Below are 23,234 nucleotides of genomic sequence, written 5' to 3' on the forward strand. Positions count from 1 at the left end.
CCAAATTGGCCGGCAAAGAAAGTTTTCGCTGGGTTCAAACTTTCTTTCTTGAAGGGGGGGAGTGTTACATATTTATGTGAATGTATGTGAATTACCATTCAGGTCTTTGCTTATCCGTGTGTAGTATATTAAGTTGTTGTGTAGTGTTGTGGTTGGAGGGTCAGGAGCCCTTCTGAGGGAGTGGCCGGAAACGGAAGTGACCGGAAACGGAAGAGGAAAAGACACGAGGAAAAAGGACGAGGATTATTCTCTCTCGCCCCGCTCCGACAAAAGGTGGAATCGACCTTGCGCTGCGGGGAAAACAGCGGCGTTCCGAAACCTGTCCGCCGTGTCCGGCGAGAGGAATTCCCGGGACGTGTACCTGCCCAGTGGAGACGTCAAGTTGACGTGGGGCCGTGCATCGACCCCGCGTCTGGAATCGTTTGCGGCACCGTCCAAACAGACGCGTGCGGGTCGCCCGTTGGGGCCTAACGCGCCTTGCAAGCGGCGTGGGGTTTGGCTTGCTCTACCGTACCCGCTCCGCGTGGCCACGAGGGGCTGCAGCCACGGTGCCTGGTACGATACCTGCCCGGTGGAGAAACGTCCACCCGGGGTTCGTTCAACCGCCCGAGTGCGGAGACGCCGACCAGTAGCAGTATCTTGGTCAGGAGGGGCCCAGAGACATTGTGAGGAGCAGAGACCGAAAGGGGGTGTGAGTACTCACCGGGACACACATGTATAAGATGGCCATCTTAATCATAGGGAATTGATTGTGAATTGGGAATTGGTGATGATTATGTATTGTTGATTGCTCGGGGAAAATCTCCGTGGTTGTGTCCTTGAAATATTGTTGATGGTTGTGTCATTGAAATTGTTTGGTATCATTACCATTGAAATATATCCTTGAACGTCAGTTGTCTCTTGGGTGAAATTCATATGGCTTGCGTGGCGAAAGCGCATATATAATACAGCTTTCTGGCGAAGTTCCTCTCACGGTCCGGGGGTCACTGAGACCAGGTATTCACCGAGGGGACCACGTAACAGTTTATTAATAGCTTATCATGGCGTTTCGGTGGGAGCTACGGCCCAATGGCCTCCACCAGAAGTAAAAAATATTATAAACTACAAACACGCATGATTAGCTTTTTTAACAGTCGCTCATGCTGTTTACTAGTACCCGACTGCAAAGCCGCAATGAGCCGGCGAAGCCAAAGCCTCTTGCCACTATTTTACCCATCACTATGGCATCAGTAGGTTAGGTAGTTGGTAGTAGGTAGGTGTAGTAGGTACCGTAGGTGTAGTAGGTACCGTAGGTGTAGCAGGTGTAGTAGGTGTAGTAGGTGTAGTAGGTGTAGTAGGTCTAGTAGGTGTAGTAGGTACCATTTGCATGCTGGATGAGATTAAAATTGCTAAAATTTACTTCTGGATTAATTTGGTGAATTCCGTCTCAACTTCGGATATTTCCGGCCGTGAAAAACTATCCCCTATGGCCGCGAGATTTCTAAAAAATAATTCTTCGTCAATTTTAGAATATTTGACGCTGTTTTCACCCTCCGAAACGCATAATAAGCTTTAAAAAAATATTTTTTCAAATGCTCGAATCTCATTGGTTCTGATGTTTGGTGACGATTTTCTTTGAAGATAACGAGGTTGGTCTGAAAGTATTTTAATTACAAATTAGAGGTGCATAAGATTGTGAATCAAACAAAGACGGGTGAAACAAACTCCTATTGAACGTTTTCGCAATTTTTTATGCATACTTCTGCATCCGGAAGATGGCGGCCTCCATTGAGCGATTTGGTGCGTCACAGCTTCGGAATTCTCAAGCCAAGGGATCCAGCATAATCTGGTTTTCAACATAATACGTACGCATTTATTCACAACACCGGCTTCGCCGGCTATAACACTAAACGAAGAAATTTGGAGGAATCCCGACATCTGTCAGGTAAGTTTTACTTACAGAACTGAGCGAAGATCGACTGTACTCTATATACTCCACAAGGGTTGGGTAAATAATGTCATATGTCTACCCTGTAGTGAACACCGCATGGCGACACATGACCAAACGAGCTTTAACTCCAAGGCGTTCAATCCAATGGTGGACCTTCGTTATATGCGCGGGGGGGGGGGGGGGGAGGGGGGGAGAGTTGGGGGAAAGCTGCGAGCTTCTTGCCACTTCACCTACTACTGTAACCTTACCTTCATGGGTCCACCGGCCGTCTTCCCACCTGCGATGATTAATTCAAAACGGACACAGGATTTAACTGTACAAAGATACTGGCTTTATCTATCTATAATTCCAGTAATCTCTGTGTGTATGCGTGTGTGTATGTGTGTGTGTATGTGTGTGCGTCTGTGACCGCTGTTTCTCGACAACCACGGGTCCGATATACTTGAAACTTGCCAGGTATATTGCTGGGGACCCGAGGATGTGCCTTTTCAAGGTTTCATATTAATCGGAGAAGTAGTTACCGAGCTATGTCCAAAAAACGATTCAACCAATCAGAGAGCAGCGAGCTATCACGTGTGCCGAACGTGGCGAACAGACTCTGCCTCGGACGGCACATTTGAGAGCGTATTCATTTATTTCACGTTGGCAAACTATGTTGGCGCTATGTTAGCGTTAAACTATGTTTTAAAACTAATTAAAACTAATTTGCGATTCATCGTAACTGCGATATGCGACCTTCCGGACAGTCAAATGAGGACGTCACTTCCGGACTTACGGATAGTCATAGTGACGACGTACTGATGCTGAACGTGGCGAGCAGACGCTGCCTCGGACGGCACATTTGAGAGCGTATTCATTTATTTGACGTTGCAATCTGTGTTGATTGTTGTAAGGTACGATCGATTGTAGTACACGTTTATAATAACTCTGCCGATACAGGCCCGATTAACTGCAGCGCCATCCGAGCTGCGGCGTCGGGACGATACATTCATTGTACGGTCACATCACGCACTTACGGGCACGCCCATGCATGCATGGGCGAAGACATTTTTTTTTTTTTTTTTGGCAAGGAACGGGCACCCACGTACGGGCACGTCCTAGTTAAAGAAATGCCGGTAACAAAATAATGCACGATAAAACTTGGTAAATGAACACACACCCAATGTTCTTGAGACCCGACCATAGATCGACTGTAATCTATATACCTCAAAGAGGCATGACCCTTCCTGCCCCTCCTGTAGTGAGCGGGTGTACTAGTTTATTCAAATGCTTAAGTATCTTGAGAATTCACAGAATAAACAATCTCATAGTATTGTGAGATTAATTGTTGCTGAGTTGTAAACTTACAGTTGATATCAGAGCCACTCCACTTGGAATAATGGTGATGTCTTCGGATCCAAAACCTGAAAAGGAAATTTTGCCATCAGATTTTTTTTTTTACATCAGATAATTAGTGAAACATAATTGATAATTGCGAGAGTAGTTTGGAGGTTTATTGTGAGAATAAGGACTGAATTCTGGTACTGAGTCAGGTTTTAGACAACTGCTTTTCCTTGATTTCCACTTGAGGATTCAGAAACAGGTTTGAAGTCTTCAGGTATTCTTTTAGAGCTAATTGGGTTAACTGAGTTTGTTGAGCATTTAGGAGCTATATTTGGTTTGAGAAATAAGAAAAAAAATTCTTGCAAGAAAAAAAGAAATCAAAGAAAAATGGTCGTGATGCCAGGGGTCGATCTGTACACTTGGAGGATATTCTTTTCACTTCACCTTTGCAAAAGATTATTGTTCTCCAAACATCTGAAAGTGGTAAGCTTGCTTGATAATTAGAAAGTTTTTTGATTTACAATTTGATTAGATTTGAAAAAAAAAATCAAATCAAATGGAAACATTGGATTTTGGATTCAGAACCTCTGAAACTTAAAAAAAAAATGCAAATGGTTACAAATCTCCACAAACCCTGAACGAACCTTAAAATGTGGACATATGTAACCTGATTATATCTGTCCCCAAATGGACTGTCTGGTAACCCCTCCTATCTACTTTCTTAACAATCCTCTTGAGAAAGTTCAGTCATTCAAATCCTGGGTCTCGCTATGTGCTATGATCTTTCTTTGACAACCACATTTCAAAGTTGGCCTCCAAAGCCAGCTGCCAACTGGGCCTCCTCCGTTGTTCAAAGCCCTTCCTTGGCACACCTGAACTCCTATTCACCGACAAGGCTTTCATCCACAACTTGATGGAATACTGCTCTCCTTCTGGGCTGGCTCCCCTGCCTCACATCTTTCTCAGATTGACGCCGTGGAAACCAAGACCTTTAACATGATTGAAATCTCCCAAGATGAAGCTGAGTTATCACTTCGCCATCACAGGCAGGTCAGTGATCTCTGTCTTCCACTGACTTCTTTTTTGGTCTTGCACCCTCTGCTCTGAATATCCGATTTTCTGGTCTCTCTGTCGCCTCCCCTTCCCCCCAGGTTTCTGCAGGGCACACACAGTCCAAAATAAACCCCCTTCTGGTTAAACTACCTAAATCAAGGATCACTGCTCACCTCTACTCATTTGTTTCTCTTTTTCCTCACATGTGGAACTAACTTCCACATCCTCTTCAACCTCATTCTTCCCTCCAGGTCTTCAAAACAACTGTTCCCCACCATCTCAGATCTTCCCCAATTCAAGACCATGATCTTTTCTACCCATCCAAATCACTCCTCCTTCAAATTTTCCAGTTTTCGCTCCTAGGAGTTTCCTTCTGCATCCATCTTGTTCACCCCAGGCATCCTCTCATGCCCCTCATTCCTCCCCACATCCATTGTTTGTCCAACTCTGCTTCATATTGTCATCTGCCAAGTCAGAAACGACACAAATGTTGATGAATCACCTTGCCTGTGAAACACCGGGTTGACAGTTATACTGGGTCTGGATTAGAACCCAGGCTAGACAGTTTAGAGTCGAGTGTGCATACCTCTAGGCCATACAGTCAGCTCGAGTCTGTTGGATAATGTTTCCACATAGAACCCATAACATGATAGAGACACAATGACTTACATAGGCAAAGCTTAACATTGCCTCTGTATCAATGGCATTGTTATTTGCTAGAACAAAAAGCATCATTCGGTGGCGGAGGATATGTTTTCACCCCTATGTCTGTGAACAGGATATCTCAAGAAGTTGTAGGTGGATTTTGATGAAATTTGGTGAAGAGGATGGGTGTGTTGCAAGGATGAATTTATTAAATGTTTGTGAAGATTCAAATCCGGATCCAGCTCAGAGAATTTTTTATTTTTTGAAATGATTCTTCACCATTGAGTGATAGGGCCAAAAATTATATGTGTCATGGTATTTCAAAAAGTTGTTGACAACTTATGACAAAACTAGGTGGATGAGTTGGTTAGGTGACAATATATATATATTTTTTTTTGTATACATAATCGAGGCTCGTGGAAGAGCTAACATTTATCACACAAACAAATCAAACAGACAATCAACCAAAGTATATAAAAAGGGGAGCGGTAGACAAGATGGGGAGAGAAGGGGAAGCACATAAACACAACATTTGTGAGGGACATCGGGAGTGTGTGGGAGGGAGAGGACTTGGGGGGAGGCGGCGTGGGAAGGGGGGGGGGGTGGGAGAAGTATAAACACAAGGACACCAGGGACTTCCAGGAAAGAAGTTGGTATTTCAAAAAAGACGATTTGGGGTGAAATTAGCGGGGGTAGAAAAGATCAAGGTTTTGGATGGGGGAAGATAAGAGATGGTGGTGAACAGCTGTTTTAAAGACCTGGAGGGAGGAGTGGGATTGAAGGGAGTGGGGGAGTTTGTTCCAGAGGTGGGAGAAAAGAGGAATGAAGGAGTGAAGGTGTGCAGAGAGTCTTGATTTTGGCAGTTTAACCATAAGAGGGTTGCTGTCAGATCTTGTGCGACCTTTAGGAATATTTGGGGGACAGAGTCCAGAGAGAGCTGGAGTAGCAAGGCCGGAGAGGAGTCGGTAGAAGACAGAAAGACCACCAACCTGCCTGCGGTGAGTAAGTGAAAGGCCCTCGGAGGTAGCTTCATCACGGGAGATTCCATTGATTCTGAACGCTTTGGTTTCAACAGCATGAAGACGAGCTAGGTGTGAGGCAGGAGCACCAGCCCAGAGGGGAGAGCAGTATTCCATTGAGCTGTGGACGAAAGCCTTGTATGTGGTGAGGAGCTCAGGTGTGCCAAGGAAGGACTTCGCACGACGGAGGATGCCCAGTCGGCGACTGGGTTTGGAGGCCAGATTTGAAATGTGGTTTTCCCAGGAAAGATCATGGCAGATAGTGAGACCCAGAAACTTGAGTGACAGAACTTCTTGGAGAGGATTATTCAGAAAGTGGATGGGAGGGTTGTCCAGGCGGTCTTTTCGGAGAGACATCGTAAGAGTGTGAGATTTGTCAGGATTGAAAGACATGTTCCACTTGTTTGCCCAGTCAGTGATTTTGTCCAGGTCTGCAGAGAGTGAGGAGGCTGCAGACTGCCGATCTGATGGATGAGGAATGGAGCGGCAGAGAGTGGAGTCATCAGCAAAGAGATAGAGAGGATTTTCAAGAGAGTCGGAGAGATCATTGATGAAGAATAAGATATTAATAAGCCGATTACCAGAATAAGCCGATTACCGGTAGATTTTGGTTCTGGTCTGAATCCAGATCCGACCTATCAGTGGATAGAAAACGTAAACTGTTCAGCTTGGTGGAGGCATGAGCTCTACTGAGTGCCGTACTAGTTATGGCTATGAAATACAGTACATATGAGCTCCGTGTAGTTGCACATCCTGCAATTTTTTGCAGGCACAGTAGTCACAGTAATGCTGGGTATGAAAGTAAAGATCACAAAAATTAATATGACCCATTGAATGGTCTCATTGTGATGAATGGACAAATATATCCTAACATTCGTTTCATATCACCATAACCATGGACATTTCCTGATTCATTGAATTACAAGGAGTGAAAGTAAATTGTAAATCAGAAATGTACCCTCGGTCATATTGTTGAAACTTACCCATATTTTCTATGAGCCGACAACTTTCAGGTTTTATATTCGCAGACACTGGGAAGTAACCCAGGTTCATTCTGAGATTGAAGGAAAAAACAAACATTAAAGCATTAGTCGTAGCACTTCATTAACGAAATCTCACCAATCACATCGATATATGGAAACTAAACCAAACCAAAGCAACCAATATCAACCCAAACCTGATCATATATATATATACAAACCAAAATGGTTTTGTTAGTTTTCCGACCCGATAGCTGCATCATGGCCGTTTAAAACGTCATGAGCTAATTACGTATAATATTCGCTTCCGACATGGATAGCTTCAGCGACCGTGGATAGCTTCAGCGACCGTGGATAGCTTCAGCGACCGGTCATTAAAATAGACTAATATACATATTGTTGTGGATATGAGAATGGTTTGTTTTTTTTGTTGTTATTGTGTAAATTGTTGTTAAAATATCGCCCTCCTTACTCCAGTGTTGTATAAAGGTCAAAGGGCGTTCCCGTAGTTAGTTCCATAAAGCATACATGAAGGACACCATAATATCCCTGTTCAGTAGCTTATTTCCTTATTATGTGTACTTGTCTTCCATTAAGATGACACTCCATTGCACCAGGTGAAATAAGAGTAGATTCCGTTCACATTCCCTTTTTCAATTCAAATTTTCAAATTCAAATTTTCAAAATTCAATTCAAATTTTCAATTTCCATTCCCATTTCGTCAATTGCCATTCGCATTGCCAACTACAATTGCCGCCATTAAGCATGTGCTCAGCTCGGGGAAGAAGGGCGTGCCCGCCCATCGTCATCAAGGGTGGAGTCAGAGGGCCTGTACCCACCAATCAGGGCCGAAGCGAGCTCACCGGGGGGTGTGTCCTGAAGGCCGGCAGCTTGATCACCTGAGGCGCTATAAAAGCGTGCGCGCAAGAACCGAGTGCGTGGTTGGACCAAGCGAGAGACATGCAAAGAGAGGGGCGTCAGAGAGTTGGCAGTACACAAGCAAGCATTGAGAGAAGGAGTTCTGAGAGCAAGCATTGAGAGAGAGTCCTGAGAGCAAGCAAGAGGAGTACCACGAGCAGTACCAGCAGCTTTAAACTCCACCAAGCAGCGTTGGCTCCACCAGGCAGCTTTAACTCGACCGGCGGAGCTCGTCCCACGGCAGCTCGCATGACCGCAGCTTGGGCGTTGACGGCGGTGCCGACCGTGGCCGCGGAGGAACGGAGCTGCCGCCCCCGGCCCGACCATGACCCAGTTCCAGTGGACCTTCCTCTCCCTCCAGCCATCCACCTCCTGCCATTCCTATCATCATTCCCCGCGTGAGTCTGTCTTTGTTTGTTCTGTCCCTGGGTATTAATTAAGCCTGTATAGTTAAGCTAAGTTTCGCTGTGTCACCTTGCCTCTTCTGTAAATTATTTTATTATCCTTCCTTCTCCTTGGTTACTTTGATCGTGTAAATAGTAGGAATAAATTTAGTAGCATTTCAACCCTTTTTGGCTTCTGCTTCTTCTTCTTCTTCACATCCGTGTCGCCTTTGTCTTTTCCTTATTGAATACCTGTGGCACGATTCGGCCAACGTTCGGGAATCGGGTTAGTCGGGGTGACTGTTAGGGCCGCGGTGCCATCCGCTCGGCAAACCAACATCTTATCCGTGGTCCGTAACAATATAATAGCTTGGCTCGGCTCACCAAACATCGTTACAGAGGAAAGGGCTTGTTTTATCCGAGGATAATGAATGTACCTGAGTTGCTGTGTTGTCATGATTTACACCAATCATAATACAAACAATTATTTTGCACAAATTTATTTGTAGTGTTTGTGATATTACATTTTTATAAGTAATTTAGGTTGAAAAAATAAATAAATAAATAAATAAAAAAGAACCCCTCGGCACATACATCGGAGCAGACTGGAAGTTTGGGATGATTACACCTCACCACCACGTAATTCAAAACACCTCACCACCACATAATTCAAAACACCTCACCACCACATAATTCAAAACACCTCAGCACCACAGAAACAAAAGTTTCAGGGAGTAGTTCAGTGACGACAGACACTGCACAGATATACAGTCGTGGCAAAAATATTGGCACCCGTGCACCTTTTCCAAATAATGCACCATTTCTTCCAAAAAATTGTTGAAATTAAAAATATATTTTGGCATCCTCATGTGTATTTCTTTGGTTTGCAGTGGAACAAAACAAAAAAGGCTGAAAAAACCTACTAAATCTTAGCTTATTCCACACAAAAATCCTAACATGGCCCGGACAATATTATTGGCACCTTTTAGAAATTGTAAGAAATAATGACATTTCAAGCAGGTGATTCTCCTTTACTTTGGAATTGAACTCACCTGTGGTAGGTTGCAGGTGCCTGCAACATAAAAATCACTCATTCAACCAGTTTGAAAAGAGAAAAGGAGTCATTCTTCTGTTTTGTGTCATTGTGTGCACCGCAATGAGCATGGAGAAAAGAAAGAAAACCAGAGAATTGTTTGAGGAGGCCAGACACAAGATTGTAGCCAGGCATGGACAATCTCAAGGCTACAGGTCCATCTCCAGAAACCTTGATGTTCCTGTGTCCACCGTACGCAATGTTGTCAGGAAGTTTAAGGCCCATTTCACTGTAACCAACCTCCCTGGACGTGACTGCAAGAGAAAACTTGATCGAACATTGCTGCGAAGGATTGTTCGAATGGTGGACAAAGCACCGCGATCAACTGCCAAACAGATTCAAGCTGACCTTCAGACACAAGGTACGACTCACACCACCAGTCACCAACTCAATGAAAGGGGGTTCTATGGTAGGAGACCCAGGAGGAGCCCACTGCTAAGAAAGCCCGACTGGAGTTTGTCAAAACACATGTGAAAAAGCCAAAATCCTTCTGGGAGAATGTCCTGTGGACAGATGAGACCAAATTAGAGCTTTTTGGTAAGGCACATAATCTCTATGTTTACAGAAAAAAAATGAAACCTTCAAAGAAAAGAACACCTTCCCTACAGTCAAACAAGGAGGAGGTTCAGTGATGTTTTGGGGTTGCTGTGCTGCCTCTGGCACTATGTGCCTTGAATGTGTGCATGGCATCATGAAATCAGGATATTACCAATGCATTGTGGAGTGCAATGTTTACGCCAGTGTCAGAAAGCTGGTTCTCCGTCAAAGGTCATGGGTCTGGCAGAAGGACAATGACCCCAAACACTTCAAAAAGCACCCAGGAATGGTTCAAGACAAAACGCTGGACTGTTCTGAAGTCGCCAGCAATGTGTCCAGATCTAAATCCCATTGAACACCTGTGGGGAGATGTGAAAACAGCAGTTGGGTGAAGGCACCTTTCAAATCTGGGAGAACTAGAGCAGTCTGCACAATAAGAGTGGGCCAAACTACCAGTAGAGGTGTAGGAAGCTCAATCATGGCTATAAGAAGCGCTTGACTGCAGTCCTTTGAAGGATATATGAAGTTCTGAATCAAAAACAAATGTTCTGTAATATTAGCAGTGAAATAAAGAATCATGGAGACCAAATACTTTTGTAAATTCAACTTATTTTCAGAGAAAATTGTGACTTATTTGAGAAAAGTGCAAGGATGCCAATATTTTTGGCCACATACTATATATATTGTTGTAGTTTTGGGAATAAAGGTAACCCCCCCCCCCCCCCCCACCCTTTTTAGTTATTTGCACCACAACATGTAGCCTCGCTTAGTTTAGTTATTCCTTATTAAATGTTAAAGTATAGTCTCCTTTCCTGTGTTAGTATGCGTTGGAGCAGGTGAGTAAGTGTCGGCTTCGTTGCTCATTGGGCTGGAATGCCATGTGTTCTTTGGGCTAGAATACCATGTGCTAGGGCCTGGAACTAGTCTGGGAGGCCCGAGGGAGGAGATGCAGGGGAGTGGCCGGTAAGCGGCAAGCAGCCAATGGAAGCTCAAGGGAGTGGCTAACACGGCAGCCAAGGGAGAAGTTTGGACCATTCGGGTGAGACCCTGGGGAGGGGCTATATAGAACCCGGGCCGAGTCCACGGATAGAGACTGTCAGAGACCGCCAGAGACTGCCCCCGAACTAGCTCTCTGTGAACGAGGCTCTCTGTATAAGCACGAACTCTCCCTGCACTGCGCTCTGCTGCCTATTAATAGCGCTTGCGAGGACGGTCTCTTCCGGGGCCACAGACGCCAACAATCTCCTTGCCTGAGCTCCCTGCACGTGCCGCGAACATCCCAGGGACAGGCCCGGTGAGCTGACCGGAGCGAACGGCGCCAAGGAGGCGTTTGGAGCGTGTACTTTTCCTTCCTTCTTTTCCCCGCGTGAGTGAGTGGGCCCTTGTCCGGGGATTAAGATAAGACTGATTAAGTATTTCCTCTGTGTCTCTTTACCCTGATCATGGTAAATTGTATAATAAACCTGTGCTCTTCCTTCCATTTGGCCGTCCAAGTCATTTCGCACCATTGGCTTCGCATTACACGAATAAAACCACTCAATCGGGTTCAATAAGAATTAACGGCATGAGTCACGTGACACACAAACCGCTCGGGCATATCAGACTACCGTGACCCATGCGAGGTCCAGTCCCCGTTCTCGTGGCAGCGTGTGTATCGAAGGTACTTGGGGTTTCGACCGGATACCCTTCTGCACGCTCGCCACGGGGGTGGTGGCTCGGCCTCGTGGACTCAAAGGCCCAAGGGGGAAAAGGGTTTAACCCCCCTCTGTACGTCGACTGGCTCGAGATCCGCAACAATACATATATATATATATATATATATATTATATTGTTGCGGATATGAGGACTGTTTTTTTTTATTGTGTGCTTTATTATTATTATTATTGGTTATTCTGCGCCTCCTGCCTCCGGAGCTGTGTAAAGGTCAAAAGGGCGTCCCATAATTAGTCCACAAGCATACACGTCAGCCAATCATAGAATACCCCTGTTCGATAGTTATATCTTATTCTGTGTTTTAGGGTAAGGCTGTGTCTCCCATTAATAGAAGTACTCCATTGCACCAAGTGAAAGAGATAGATTCCCTTCATTCCCATTCCCAAAACCTCCATTCCCCCTTTTCGTCGATTGGAAACTACCTCCGCTCCAATTGCCGCCATTGACCACGAGGCAGGGTTGGGGAAGAAAGGCGGGTCCCCACCTCGTCATAGAGGGGAGGAGTGAGTCAGCCCCACTCAACCAACCACGAACAAGGGGTTGGACTTGGAGAGGGTGTGGAAAGAAAGATCGAGGAGGTTCGTGAAGGTTGAGGGGTGGGGCCTATATAACCCACGGCAGGGCATTTCCCAAGTAGCAGACAAGAGAGATGAGCTTTGACAGAGAAACTGCGAGAGAAGTCCAGGGTTGAACTGCAGCTCGAGCCACCGAAACTGCACTCACTGCAGCTCGAGCCACCGAAACTGCACTTGCTGCAGCTCGAGCCACTGAAACTGCATTTGCTGCAGCTGGAGCCACCGAAACTGCAGCCACAGCAGCGTGAGGCCTGGACGGCAGTTTGGAGCAGGGCCGCGAAGGAGCGGCGGCTGCCCACGAGTCGATCAGCTGCAGAACTAGTTGGACCTCCCTATCCCGCCAGCCATCCACCAGCCACCCACCTGCCATCCCTAACATCATTCCCCGTGTAAGTGTGCTCGTAGTCTATCTTTTGGCTTGTCCCTGGGTAGTAACAATAAGTCTGAATAAGCTAGTATTTTCACTGTGTCACCTGCGTCTCATGTGCTTGTAAATAAACGTGACTGCTGTCTTTTTGCTTATGTGTGTGAATAGTAAATAAATTTAGTAGTATTTCCAAACCTTTCTTTGCCTTCGTTTTCCTCTTTGCATTCGGTCGCTTTAGAGTTTTCCCGATTGAATAGCGGTGGCGCGATCCGGCCAAAGTTTGGGGCAAATCGGGTATTAGTCGGGGAATAACTGTTCGGTCGCGGTAATACCAACCGCTCGGTAAATAACATCTTTAACCGCGTCCGTAACAATTGGTGTCAGGAGTGGGATACGGACCCGAAGCGCGCTTAACGCGCTCAAAATTACAAGCTGCTGGAAATTTGTGTTGAAAAGCAAAAACCCGAATTTTGAAATCGCGCCATGGCTGGTCAAGGCGATCGAATGCCGGTGGGTGAGCTAGAGGAGGGGTTAGGAGTAACCCAGGACCTTGGGGTAATGTATATGGAGGAGGTGGTTGAGGGGGTATCAGACGCGCAAAATGGCGCTCTCGCGCACGAGGTTTCAGGTGCACAAAATGGCGCCTTTGCGCACGCGGTTACAGCGGCACCAAATCTCGCTGCGCCCGTGACCGTAGCAGCGCCACCGGTGGATTCGGACCTTTTTATGATGATACAAATGAGGGCCCTTATGAACAGGCTAGAAGCAAAAATGGATGCTCATGGTGAGCGAATGCGACAAATGGGGAACCGGATGGATGCTCAGAGTGAGCAAATGAGGGCTAACAGTGAGCGATTGGGAAACCAAATTGAAGCAATAACGAATGGAATGAGGGCCGATATGGAGCGAATCGACAAGATTGGGGACAGAATGGGTGGCCGCATGCAAAAATGTGGGGAGACCATGGATTGCATGGTGGGCGAAAAGGTCTCGGGGGTACGCGAGGAGGTAAAGCGAGGCGAAAAGCGTATAGAGAAAGAGGTGAGAAATAATACGGCGAGGTTACAAGGGGGAATAGAGAGTCTGACGAAGGGAGTAGAACAGCTGACAGTGGGACAAAAGGAACTAGTGGACCAAGTGGAAAAGAACACGGCAATAATCGGGGGGTTAAAAGCGACACAAAAAGACATTAAAAACGAATTAATAGCGACACAGAAGGAATGTCAGATGGTACATGAGGGGTTGACGAAGAAGTTGGAAGAGGTGACAGAAGTAATGAAGACGAAGGACCGAGAGGTGAGGACGCACATAGAAACGGTTAAAGTGGCGTTAGAGGAAGAGATAGAGGGGGCGCACCGGGAGATGAAGGAAGTAAAGGAAAAATTAGAGGAGGTGGAAGAAGGGGTGATTGAAATTAAGAAGAGACGAAGGGAAACTAAAAGAGAAATCCAGGAGGAGGTGATTGAATTGGTACAAGGTCGGTGCTCAACTCATGATGTGCTTCTCACTAACCAAATAAAGAGTTTGCAGGTGGCAGAAGAGGTGCGACGAAGAGGTGCCAAGGTGAGTGGCGATATACGTGGAAATGTACATGATGTGAGGGGAGCTTCAGTCGGCTTGGGGGTTGTTGTGGACCCGGGTGTTCGTGAGAGGCCGTTGGTGAAGTGTGCGACAGGTCTGGTGTGCGAAAAAAGAGGTGTGCGAGAATGTCCGACCATGGGGTGTGTGAGGAAAAAGTGCGCGCCGAGGAGTGAGTGTGCCGTCGAGAGTGAGTTGGTTATAGCGCGTGTGCGAGGGAGAACATGGAAGCGCGTAGTGAGGAGAGTTACAGAGGAAGTAGCGGGAGAGTGTGCGCAAGAGGATGCGCGAGAAAGGTGTGTAACGGACGGGTGCATGAGGAAAGAGTGCGCTGTCGAGAGTAAGGGTGAGTGCGCTGTCAAGAGTGGTGGTGAAAGTAGTGAGAGTGACACGGGGCGTGAGTTGGTTGTGACAGGTGAGCGAGGATGTACACCTGGAATGGAAGGATGCACACCTGGAATGGTAGAGCGTGTGTGGGAATGCACACTTGAGTTGGTCGTGAGGCACGTGGTTGGGTGTGCGAGTGAGAGCACACCTGTGATTGTCACAGAGGAGGTGACCGAGGAGGGGGCGCGAAGAGGTGTGTTGGTGAGGTGTGCGAGCGACGAGTGTGTGAAAAGGTGTTCGGTGGTCAGGTGTGTGACCAAGTCTGTGAGCGGAATGAGTGTACCTGGGTGTGGAAGAGAAGGTGCAATGACAAGGAGCATGGGAATAGCTGGATGTATGAGCAAGAAAGGGGTAGCGTATGCGTGTAAGCATGCAGGTGAGGCATCGACGGTAACCGGGTTAGCGGTTAGAGCGACTCTTAGCCTAATCGGGCCCTCGGTGCGCGTCGGGCAGTTTCGCGTGCCGCGAGGACCAGCGGGGATCCGAGCCACGGCGGGTTTGAAAGGACCGCCGTACGCGATCCACGCTGGGCCTCGCTTGGAACGGCCGCGTCCGTGCTCCACTAGGCGGAGCGGGCAGCCCGATAGGAAGGGTCGTCATGGCGACCACTTTTTATTGAGACGTTCCGGCAGGTCGAGATCGGGCAATTGGATGGCTCCGCGCCGAGGTGGTGCGTGGGATCTCGGCACGGGTAAGCCCCCGTCCCTGCACCGAGTGCCAGACGCATCCAGCCGCCGGCACCAAAGAACCCGCGTTCATTGCTCGGCTGTACGAAGCTGAGCTTTCGAAGTGAATTGGCGCACCGAGAGGATCTAATAAGTAGACGGGTGATGAGGTTAGTGTTTTGGAGCCAAAATTAGAAAAAAAGCAAAATTTGATGATTGGTAAAGGATTGGCAGAGTGATGATTGGTAATGGTACAGTGATTGGCAGATGATTGGCAAATGTTTGATTTGTTGGATTTGGAAGAGCAAAATTTACAGTAAGAGATGCCCCATGTGAAGGGATGGCCAATCCACCATCCCTCACAGAGGGGGGCAAAGGAGCACTAGCTTATGGGGTTTATGGCAGTGAAAACTAGCCCGGGTGGGTTAGGATATTGTGTGTAGGGCCCTAGAAGATGACATTAGGTAACGTTAAGATTAGTTAGTGACAATGACACCTGTAGTGGGGACGCAGGTAGATTAGTTTGGATGATAATGACGTGGTATGTGCTTAGTTTAAAGGGAAGACGGGGAGCACTAAGTTAGCAGGGTAACAGGTAGATGAGATGATGCCGTGTGTTTGAGGATTGAACAGGGGTGATTGCACAGGTGTGCAACTGAACAGGTGGATGGAGCAGTGTATGAGTGAGTGAAGGTGATTGTGTATTGTGCTGACCGAATGGTCCAGGAAGGAAGGAGGGTGCAGGTGGCACCAGGTGTGAGTGCACAGGTGTGCACCAACAGGTGTATGGAATACATGGAGTGTGGAATAAATGGAGTATTGGTATGGATGGTCGTGGAGTGAGTATGGTGGAAATTATGGAGTGGAGTGGATGGTGCGAAGGTGTGAATGGGGGAAGAGTGGACCCCATCACGGATACCCGGGGCGGGTAGTGTAAGTGTTAGGTAGAGGGTATAGGTAAATTGTGGTTGGATATTGGCATCTGTGGTGTGGGTGAGAGAATGGTATTTGGATGGGTGCATTAGTGTTGTGGAAATGGCTGGGCGTGTAGCCTGTTAGTGTGTGTAGTTGGTTTGGGCACTCCACCACTGTGAGGATGTCGGCCAGGTGAGGCCGCAGGTGGGCTCTGGGAGCCGGTAGTTGTGGATGGGGCCTGAGGATCCGGAGGACGGACCCGGGTAGCCCAGTGCCAGAGGGCACCAAGGGGTGACAGAGCCAGGAGGGGCCTTCCCCAGTAGATAGGTTAGGTTGAGGAGCTAGGTAAGCTCGGGTGGCAACTGCAGTGGTGGAGGTGTGCAGGTGGGTAGACCTGCTGGGAGAGCTACACGTCACAGCCCAGAAATTGTGCAAGGGCACCGGGAGATGAATCGGGGGAGTGAGACCCCAAATTGAGAAGCACCACAGTTTGGTCAATGGGCATTGGTTTTTAGAACCCATAGTGTAAGTTGGCCAATGGATTGGCAGGGAGAGACCCCGGGTAGTGTAAAGTGTGTTAAAGTCATTTAGAGGATAGATAGGATGCAGGATCTCCTCGCTCCATCTGCATCCACTCGCCTGAGGTGACAGGTACTCCACACCATGCCATGTTTTGATTATTTTATGATGCAAATGTTTGGATTGTGAGACGCATCATGACGTGGGTGTGACATTGTGCTTGATGTTCCATCTCTTCCTCCTTATGAGGATTGATGATGAATTGGGTGATGGCAAATTTTGGTTAGAGGGATTGTGGTGACAAATTTGGTGGAGAAGAAATATGGGGAAGACGAGACAATAGCGACGAATTTGTAAATGTGTAGATTTTTGTAAATATGGGGTAAGGGCAAGGGTAGTGTAGGTGACAGGGCGGGTGACGTACGGTAGGGACGAGCTTTCTCACTTCGCCCTCCGTACGCATTTCGCCTTGCATTGCCTTGTTTGATCTGTACCCTTGTGACCTTACCCCTCGCTCATTTGTCTCTTTTTGTCTCCCACATGACCTGTGCGCCATTGGGCGCCGAGGGGAGCGTGCGTGAGTCCTCCATTGTGCGCCCGGAATTCCCAGAACCAGCTGTCTGCATCGATGCACCACATTATGGACCACATGCCTGTGGCCGAGCACCACTGATGGACCCCATGGGTTGGGGCATGGCCCCTCTGCTGGAACCGGCCACGAGGGCCCGAAATCTTGCTGGCGGACCTTGGCCACAGGGCACCGATGCCCCACAGGTGAACCACACGTAGTCGGCCCTGTGGGCCATAAATAAAGAAAATAAAATGGACATGTTGGGCACACTTTATTGCAAATAGGCCGCCAGTAAGAAAATGAGAGAGAATGACAACAACTGGAAGACATAATAATAGCCAGCAGAGGGAGCCGAAGAGCAAGAGATCACCTGCAGGGTTAGGGGTTGTTGGTTTTATTTTCTTGAACAATGGTGACTGCACCGATTGGTGCTTGGGTGTGTATTGGTGCGTTTTTGGGTGCTTTAATGGTGCATTGATGCAGAGCAGACTGTCTCCCCCCCAGAAAGAACAATTACAGGTCCTGGGTTAGTCTTGTAAATAAAAGCAGAGTCATTGTAAATAATGCTCCCCACCATCAATGTATAGTTTGAAGACCATTCCGCAATTCGGTTAACTGTGGGCGTAAGTCTGTTAGGCAGGGTGCAATGGAGCAGCGGGACACATTTATTTATGTTTTAAAAACTGTCGCACTCAGGGTCAGGTTAAAAGTAGAGGGAACTACACCTACGTGTCACACTAAATAAAAGTTGTAGGCCCGGGACTTGCCTAAGAGGAGGAGGGTGCAGTGTTGCGGATATGAGGACTGTTTTTTTTTATTGTGTGCTTTATTATTATTATTATTGCTTATTCTGCGCCTCCTGCCTCCGGAGCTGTGTAAAGGTCAAAAGGGCGTCCCATAATTAGTCCACAAGCATACACGTCAGCCAATCATAGAATACCCCTGTTCGATAGTTATATCTTATTCTGTGTTTTAGGGTAAGGCTGTGTCTCCCATTAATAGAAGTACTCCATTGCACCAAGTGAAAGAGATAGATTCCCTTCATTCCCATTCCCAAAACCTCCATTCCACCTTTTCGTCGATTGGAAACTACCTCCGCTCCAATTGCCGCCATTGACCACGAGGCAGGGTTGGGGAAGAAAGGCGGGTACCCACCTCGTCATAGAGGGGAGGAGTGAGTCAGCCCCACTCAACCAACCACGAACAAGGGGTTGGACTTGGAGAGGGTGTGGAAAGAAAGATCGAGGAGGTTCGCGAAGGTTGAGGGGTGGGGCCTATATAACCCACGGCAGGGCATTTCCCAAGTAGCAGACAAGAGAGACGAGCTTTGACGGAGAAACTGCGAGAGAAGTCCAGGGTTGAACTGCAGCTCGAGCCACCGAAACTGCACTCACTGCAGCTCGAGCCACCGAAACTGCACTTGCTGCAGCTCGAGCCACTGAAACTGCATTTGCTGCAGCTGGAGCCACCGAAACTGCAGCCACAGCAGCGTGAGGCCTGGACGGCAGTTTGGAGCAGGGCCGCGAAGGAGCGGCGGCTGCCCACGAGTCGATCAGCTGCAGAACTAGTTGGACCTCCCTATCCCGCCAGCCATCCACCAGCCACCCACCTGCCATCCCTAACATCATTCCCCATGTAAGTGTGCTCGTAGTCTGTCTTTTGTCTTGTCCCTGGGTAGTAACAATAAGTCTGAATAAGCTAGTATTTTCACTGTGTCACCTGCGTCTCATGTGCTTGTAAATAAACGTGACTGCTGTCTTTTTGCTTATGTGTGTGAATAGTAAATAAATTTAGTAGTATTTCCAAACCTTTCTTTGCCTTCGTTTTCCTCTTTGCATTCGGTCGCTTTAGAGTTTTCCCGATTGAATAGCGGTGGCGCGATCCGGCCAAAGTTTGGGGCAAATCGGGTATTAGTTCGGTCGCGGTAATACCAACCGCTCGGTAAATAACATCTTTAACCGCGTCCGTAACAATATATATATATATATATACATATATATATATATATAAATATATATATATATATATACATATATACATATATATATATATATATATATATATATATATATATATATATATATATATATATATATATATATATATATATATATATATATATATATATATACTGTATATATATATATACAGACTTGGCATTTAATATGGATTATTTTTTTTGTGGGGGTGAACTTACTTTTCAAGATGTCTTAGAACCAAAAGTTCATTGGAATTATGTTGAAATTATCCTAGATTTTGTTAATGTGACCTTCAAAAGAAACAAAAACCACATTTGAAATTTCGAAACAAATAAATTGATCCTTGAAGGTGATGTAAACTGATATCGAACTCAATTCACGGACAGTACTGTGTTAAACTTCTGTACGTTTTCCAGAAGTATCTCTTTATTTTGCACATTAGGCAAAAAAAATTTCAACAAAAACAAAAGTTAAATTACGACTGGGATTACGGACAGTAAAATTACAGTTCAGTACTTCGTGTAACCCCCAAGCATTCAGGAGAGCACGTACACGTTGAGGCATGCTGTTCACGAGATTTGCCAAGGTTTGGACAGGAATCGCTTGCCATGCAGTGACAATAGCCTGCTGCAATTCACGCACAGAGGTCGGCTGCTGGTCCAAGTGGTCGATTTGACGCGTTAATTCTGCCCACAAGTTCTCTATCGGATTCATATCCGGGGACATGGCAGGCCACTCCATATGCTCTCCACCATGGTCAGCAAGAAAGTGTTGGATCATGCGAGCACGATGAGGCCGTGCATTGTCATCTTGGAAGACAAAGTTTCCTCGAAAGGCTGCACGAGCAAATGGAAGTAATGTTTCTTCCAGAATGGCCCTGGACATGAACTGGTTCCGGTTTCCATTCAGAACACCCAGGTCAGTTTTGCCCCCTGCATGAAAAGCAGCCCAAACGGTCACCCCACCACCTCCAGCTTGGACTCTTGGCACTATACAATCTTTGTTGGGGGCTTCATGCACTTGTCTGCACACTCGGACGCGGCCATCTTGACGATAGACCAGAAATCTAGACTCATCACTGAAGGTCACGTGATTCCAGTGTCCTGGCTGCCATTGACGGTGCTCTCTGGCCCACTGCAATCGGCGCTGGCTGTGTTGTCTGGTCAGGCGTGGCTTTCTCAGGGGACGCCTGGCACGATAGCCTGCTTGAACCAGTCGTTGGTTGACTAGCCTTCTGGATACAGGCACATTTGTCAGTTGCTGCCACTCAGCCCTAAGCCGATTAGCTGACTTGGTACGGCCATTGCGGACTAACCGGTGCAGCTGGCGATCATCCCTCCTTGTTGTTCTGCGTGGACGTCCTGGCTTCAGTATTGGAGTAGGGACACCCCTCTGAGCATTTCGTTTCAGGATCTTTGACACCTGACCTTGAGTGATGCCATACTGCCGAGCAATAGCACGCTGTTTCATGCCAGAATTTCGTAAAGCCACCCCTGCATGACAAACAGCATTGTCAAGTTGACGGACCATCTGCAGAGGAAGTGGCAATAACTTTTGTAGACGTGCAGCAGTTGTTTTCCACTAATACAGAACGCAACAACCCTTATATACCCGATTGTGAAGCCAATCGTCAAATGTACCTGTCCTTACATTTTGTCACGCCACCTGTGATATAATCCTGTTATTGACTTCCTGCTGCGAAAGACAATCAGTGACATGGTTCTTTCAACAAAGACATCACCTAAGGGTAAAAGAAACTCACCAGATTGATATACTGAGTTCAGAAAGTAAACCCAAGTCAAGAATAAAAAAATATTCCATATTAAATGCCAAGTCTGTATATATATATATATATATATATATATATATATATATATATATATATATATATATATATATATATATATATATATATATAGATAGATAGATATATATATATATATATATATATATATATATATATATATATATATATATATATATATATAGATATATTGTTGCAGTTTTTAGAACCTTCACTTTATCAAAATTAGTATTAAAATCACTTATAAATAACCCCTGTGTACATTTCCCCTTTAATTGGCTGTTAATTGAAATGGGTGCACCTTAGTTAGTCCATGAACACCACGTAGGCCACCATAGGACCTTCTCAATAGTTATTTCATTAGTCTGTGTTTCAGTTAAGGCTATGTTCCCACTAGTCGATCTTACGTTGCACCAAATCAAATAAGATAGATCCCCTTTTCAATAGCCCCGAAACTACATTGCCAGCAGCGTTGCCTACATTTCCAACAGCATTCGCCTCCATTACGGTGTGGTCAGCTCGGAGAAGAAGGGCGTTGCCCGCCCCTCGTCATCGTGAGTGGAGCCGGGAAGAGCCCTTGCCCACCAAATGGCACTGCGGAGAGCGACCCGGTAGGCGTGCCCTCTTAGCCCGCGGCTTGATCTCGGGAAGGGCAATAAAAGGGTGACGGAGGGACTGCTTATGCAGATGAGTGAGGGAGCATGCACTGAGAGATACGTGGAGGGAGGTGCATTGACCGAGTTGGGTTCTGAGGAGGAAGGCGCTTGCAAGAGGTACGAGCGAGAGGAGGGACGCTGCTTCAATCAGCCCCCAGCGCGTGCAGCTCTGACGTGCTGCTTCAAGCAAACCTTGCTCTGTGGACCCGAGCGCGGAGAGTCGGCGACCGCTCGCCTCCAGCCCTGCCATCCTGTACGGGATCGAACGTCATCCCCACCTTCTTCTCCCTCCAGCCAATCCAACCTGCAATTCCCCATTCGTGTGAGTCTGTTTGTGTTGTCCTGTCCCTGGAGGTAAGTAAGACTGTATAAGCTAAATATTGAATTGTGTCTTCTTCTTCTTCTGTACATTACTTTCGTTTCTTTCCTTCTCCTTTGGTTTCTTTGTTGGTGTAAATAATAATAAATATCTGTTTCTTCTTACCTTTGGTTTCTTCTTTCTCATCCGATCACTTTCGTCCTGTCCCCTATTGAATATACGTGGCACGATTTGGCAGAACCGCTCAGAATCGGGTTAGTGTTGTTAACGGCTCGGATTTCGGATTGCTGAACCGCTCGGCAACCTCCATCTTGTCCGGGATTCGAGCGGAGTTACCCACCTGCTTTGTGGAGGGATTGGCGGAGGTGTACGGGAATCCCTTGACCAATCACCTCGGCCAATCCCACCCCACAGGGGAGTGGGGTAGCTTCAGGATCGGAGACGGCCAGTGCAAAATACAAGGGGGATTAACCCCCCCCCCCTTTGGTCAGGGGAGCGCCGTCCCCGTTTCCGTAACAATTGTTGTTGGGGAGTAGGATTTGAGGCCCGAACCAAATTTTTATATCTGAAAAAAAATTTGGTCAAAATTACGAGCGGCCAAAATTTAGAATCAATATTCCAAATTTTTTTTTTGTTTGTTTTTTTTGTATACAAGATCGAGGCTCGTGAAAGAGCGAACATTAATCACACAGAAAGACAACCCAACACATGAAACATATAACATCGGGAGCGGTAGACAAGATGGGGAGAGAGGGGGAAGGACACAAACACAACATTTGAGAGCAGGGACCGAGAGACATGGAGACATCGAGAGATCTGTGAGAGGGAGAGGGCTTTGGGGGGGGCATGGGAATGGGGGGGGGGGTGGGAGAGGTATAAAACATATGGAGACTGCCAGGACTTCCAGGAAAGTTGGAATTTCAAACAAGGTGGATCTGAGGTGAATTAGCGGGGGCAGAAAAGATCAAGGTTTTGGATGGGGAAAGATAAGAGATGGTGGTGAACAGCTGTTTTAAAGACCTGGAGGGAGGATTGGGATTGAAGAGACTGAGGGAGTTTGTTCCAGAGGCGGGAGAAGAGAGGAATGAAAGAGTGAAGGTGAGCAGAGAGCCGAGATTTCGGCAGTTTAACCATCAGAGGGTTGCTGGCAGATCTTGTGCGACCTGTCAGAATATTTGGGGGACAGAGCACAGAGAGAGCTGGGGGAGCAAGGCCGGAGAGGAGTCGGTAGAAGACAGAAGGACCACCTACCTGCCTGCGGTGAGTGAGTGAAAGGCCCTCAGAGATAGCTTCATCGCGGGAGTT

The 23,234-nt window shown here is 46.9% G+C and overlaps 1 protein-coding gene across 3 annotated transcripts in view; it reads right to left on the reverse strand.

Annotated features, from left to right (window-relative positions):
* The window catches only part of LOC137439472 (serum paraoxonase/lactonase 3-like), a 103,903-nt gene that overhangs the window by 55,645 nt on the left and 25,024 nt on the right, over positions 1-23,234 (reverse strand). For all 3 annotated transcript variants that reach the window (XM_078786504.1, XM_078786508.1, XM_078786505.1), the window contains exons 2-3: positions 6,954-7,024; positions 3,278-3,333 (exon numbers count right to left, since the gene is read on the reverse strand). In XM_078786504.1, the coding sequence (XP_078642630.1) occupies positions 3,278-3,333; positions 6,954-7,024 (127 nt within the window). The remainder of the gene's footprint in view (positions 1-3,277; positions 3,334-6,953; positions 7,025-23,234) is intronic.

Source organism: Myxine glutinosa, chromosome 1 (genome assembly GCF_964187855.1).
Source record: "Myxine glutinosa chromosome 1, kmMyxGlut1.1, whole genome shotgun sequence".
Taxonomy (NCBI): Eukaryota; Metazoa; Chordata; class Myxini; order Myxiniformes; family Myxinidae; genus Myxine; species Myxine glutinosa.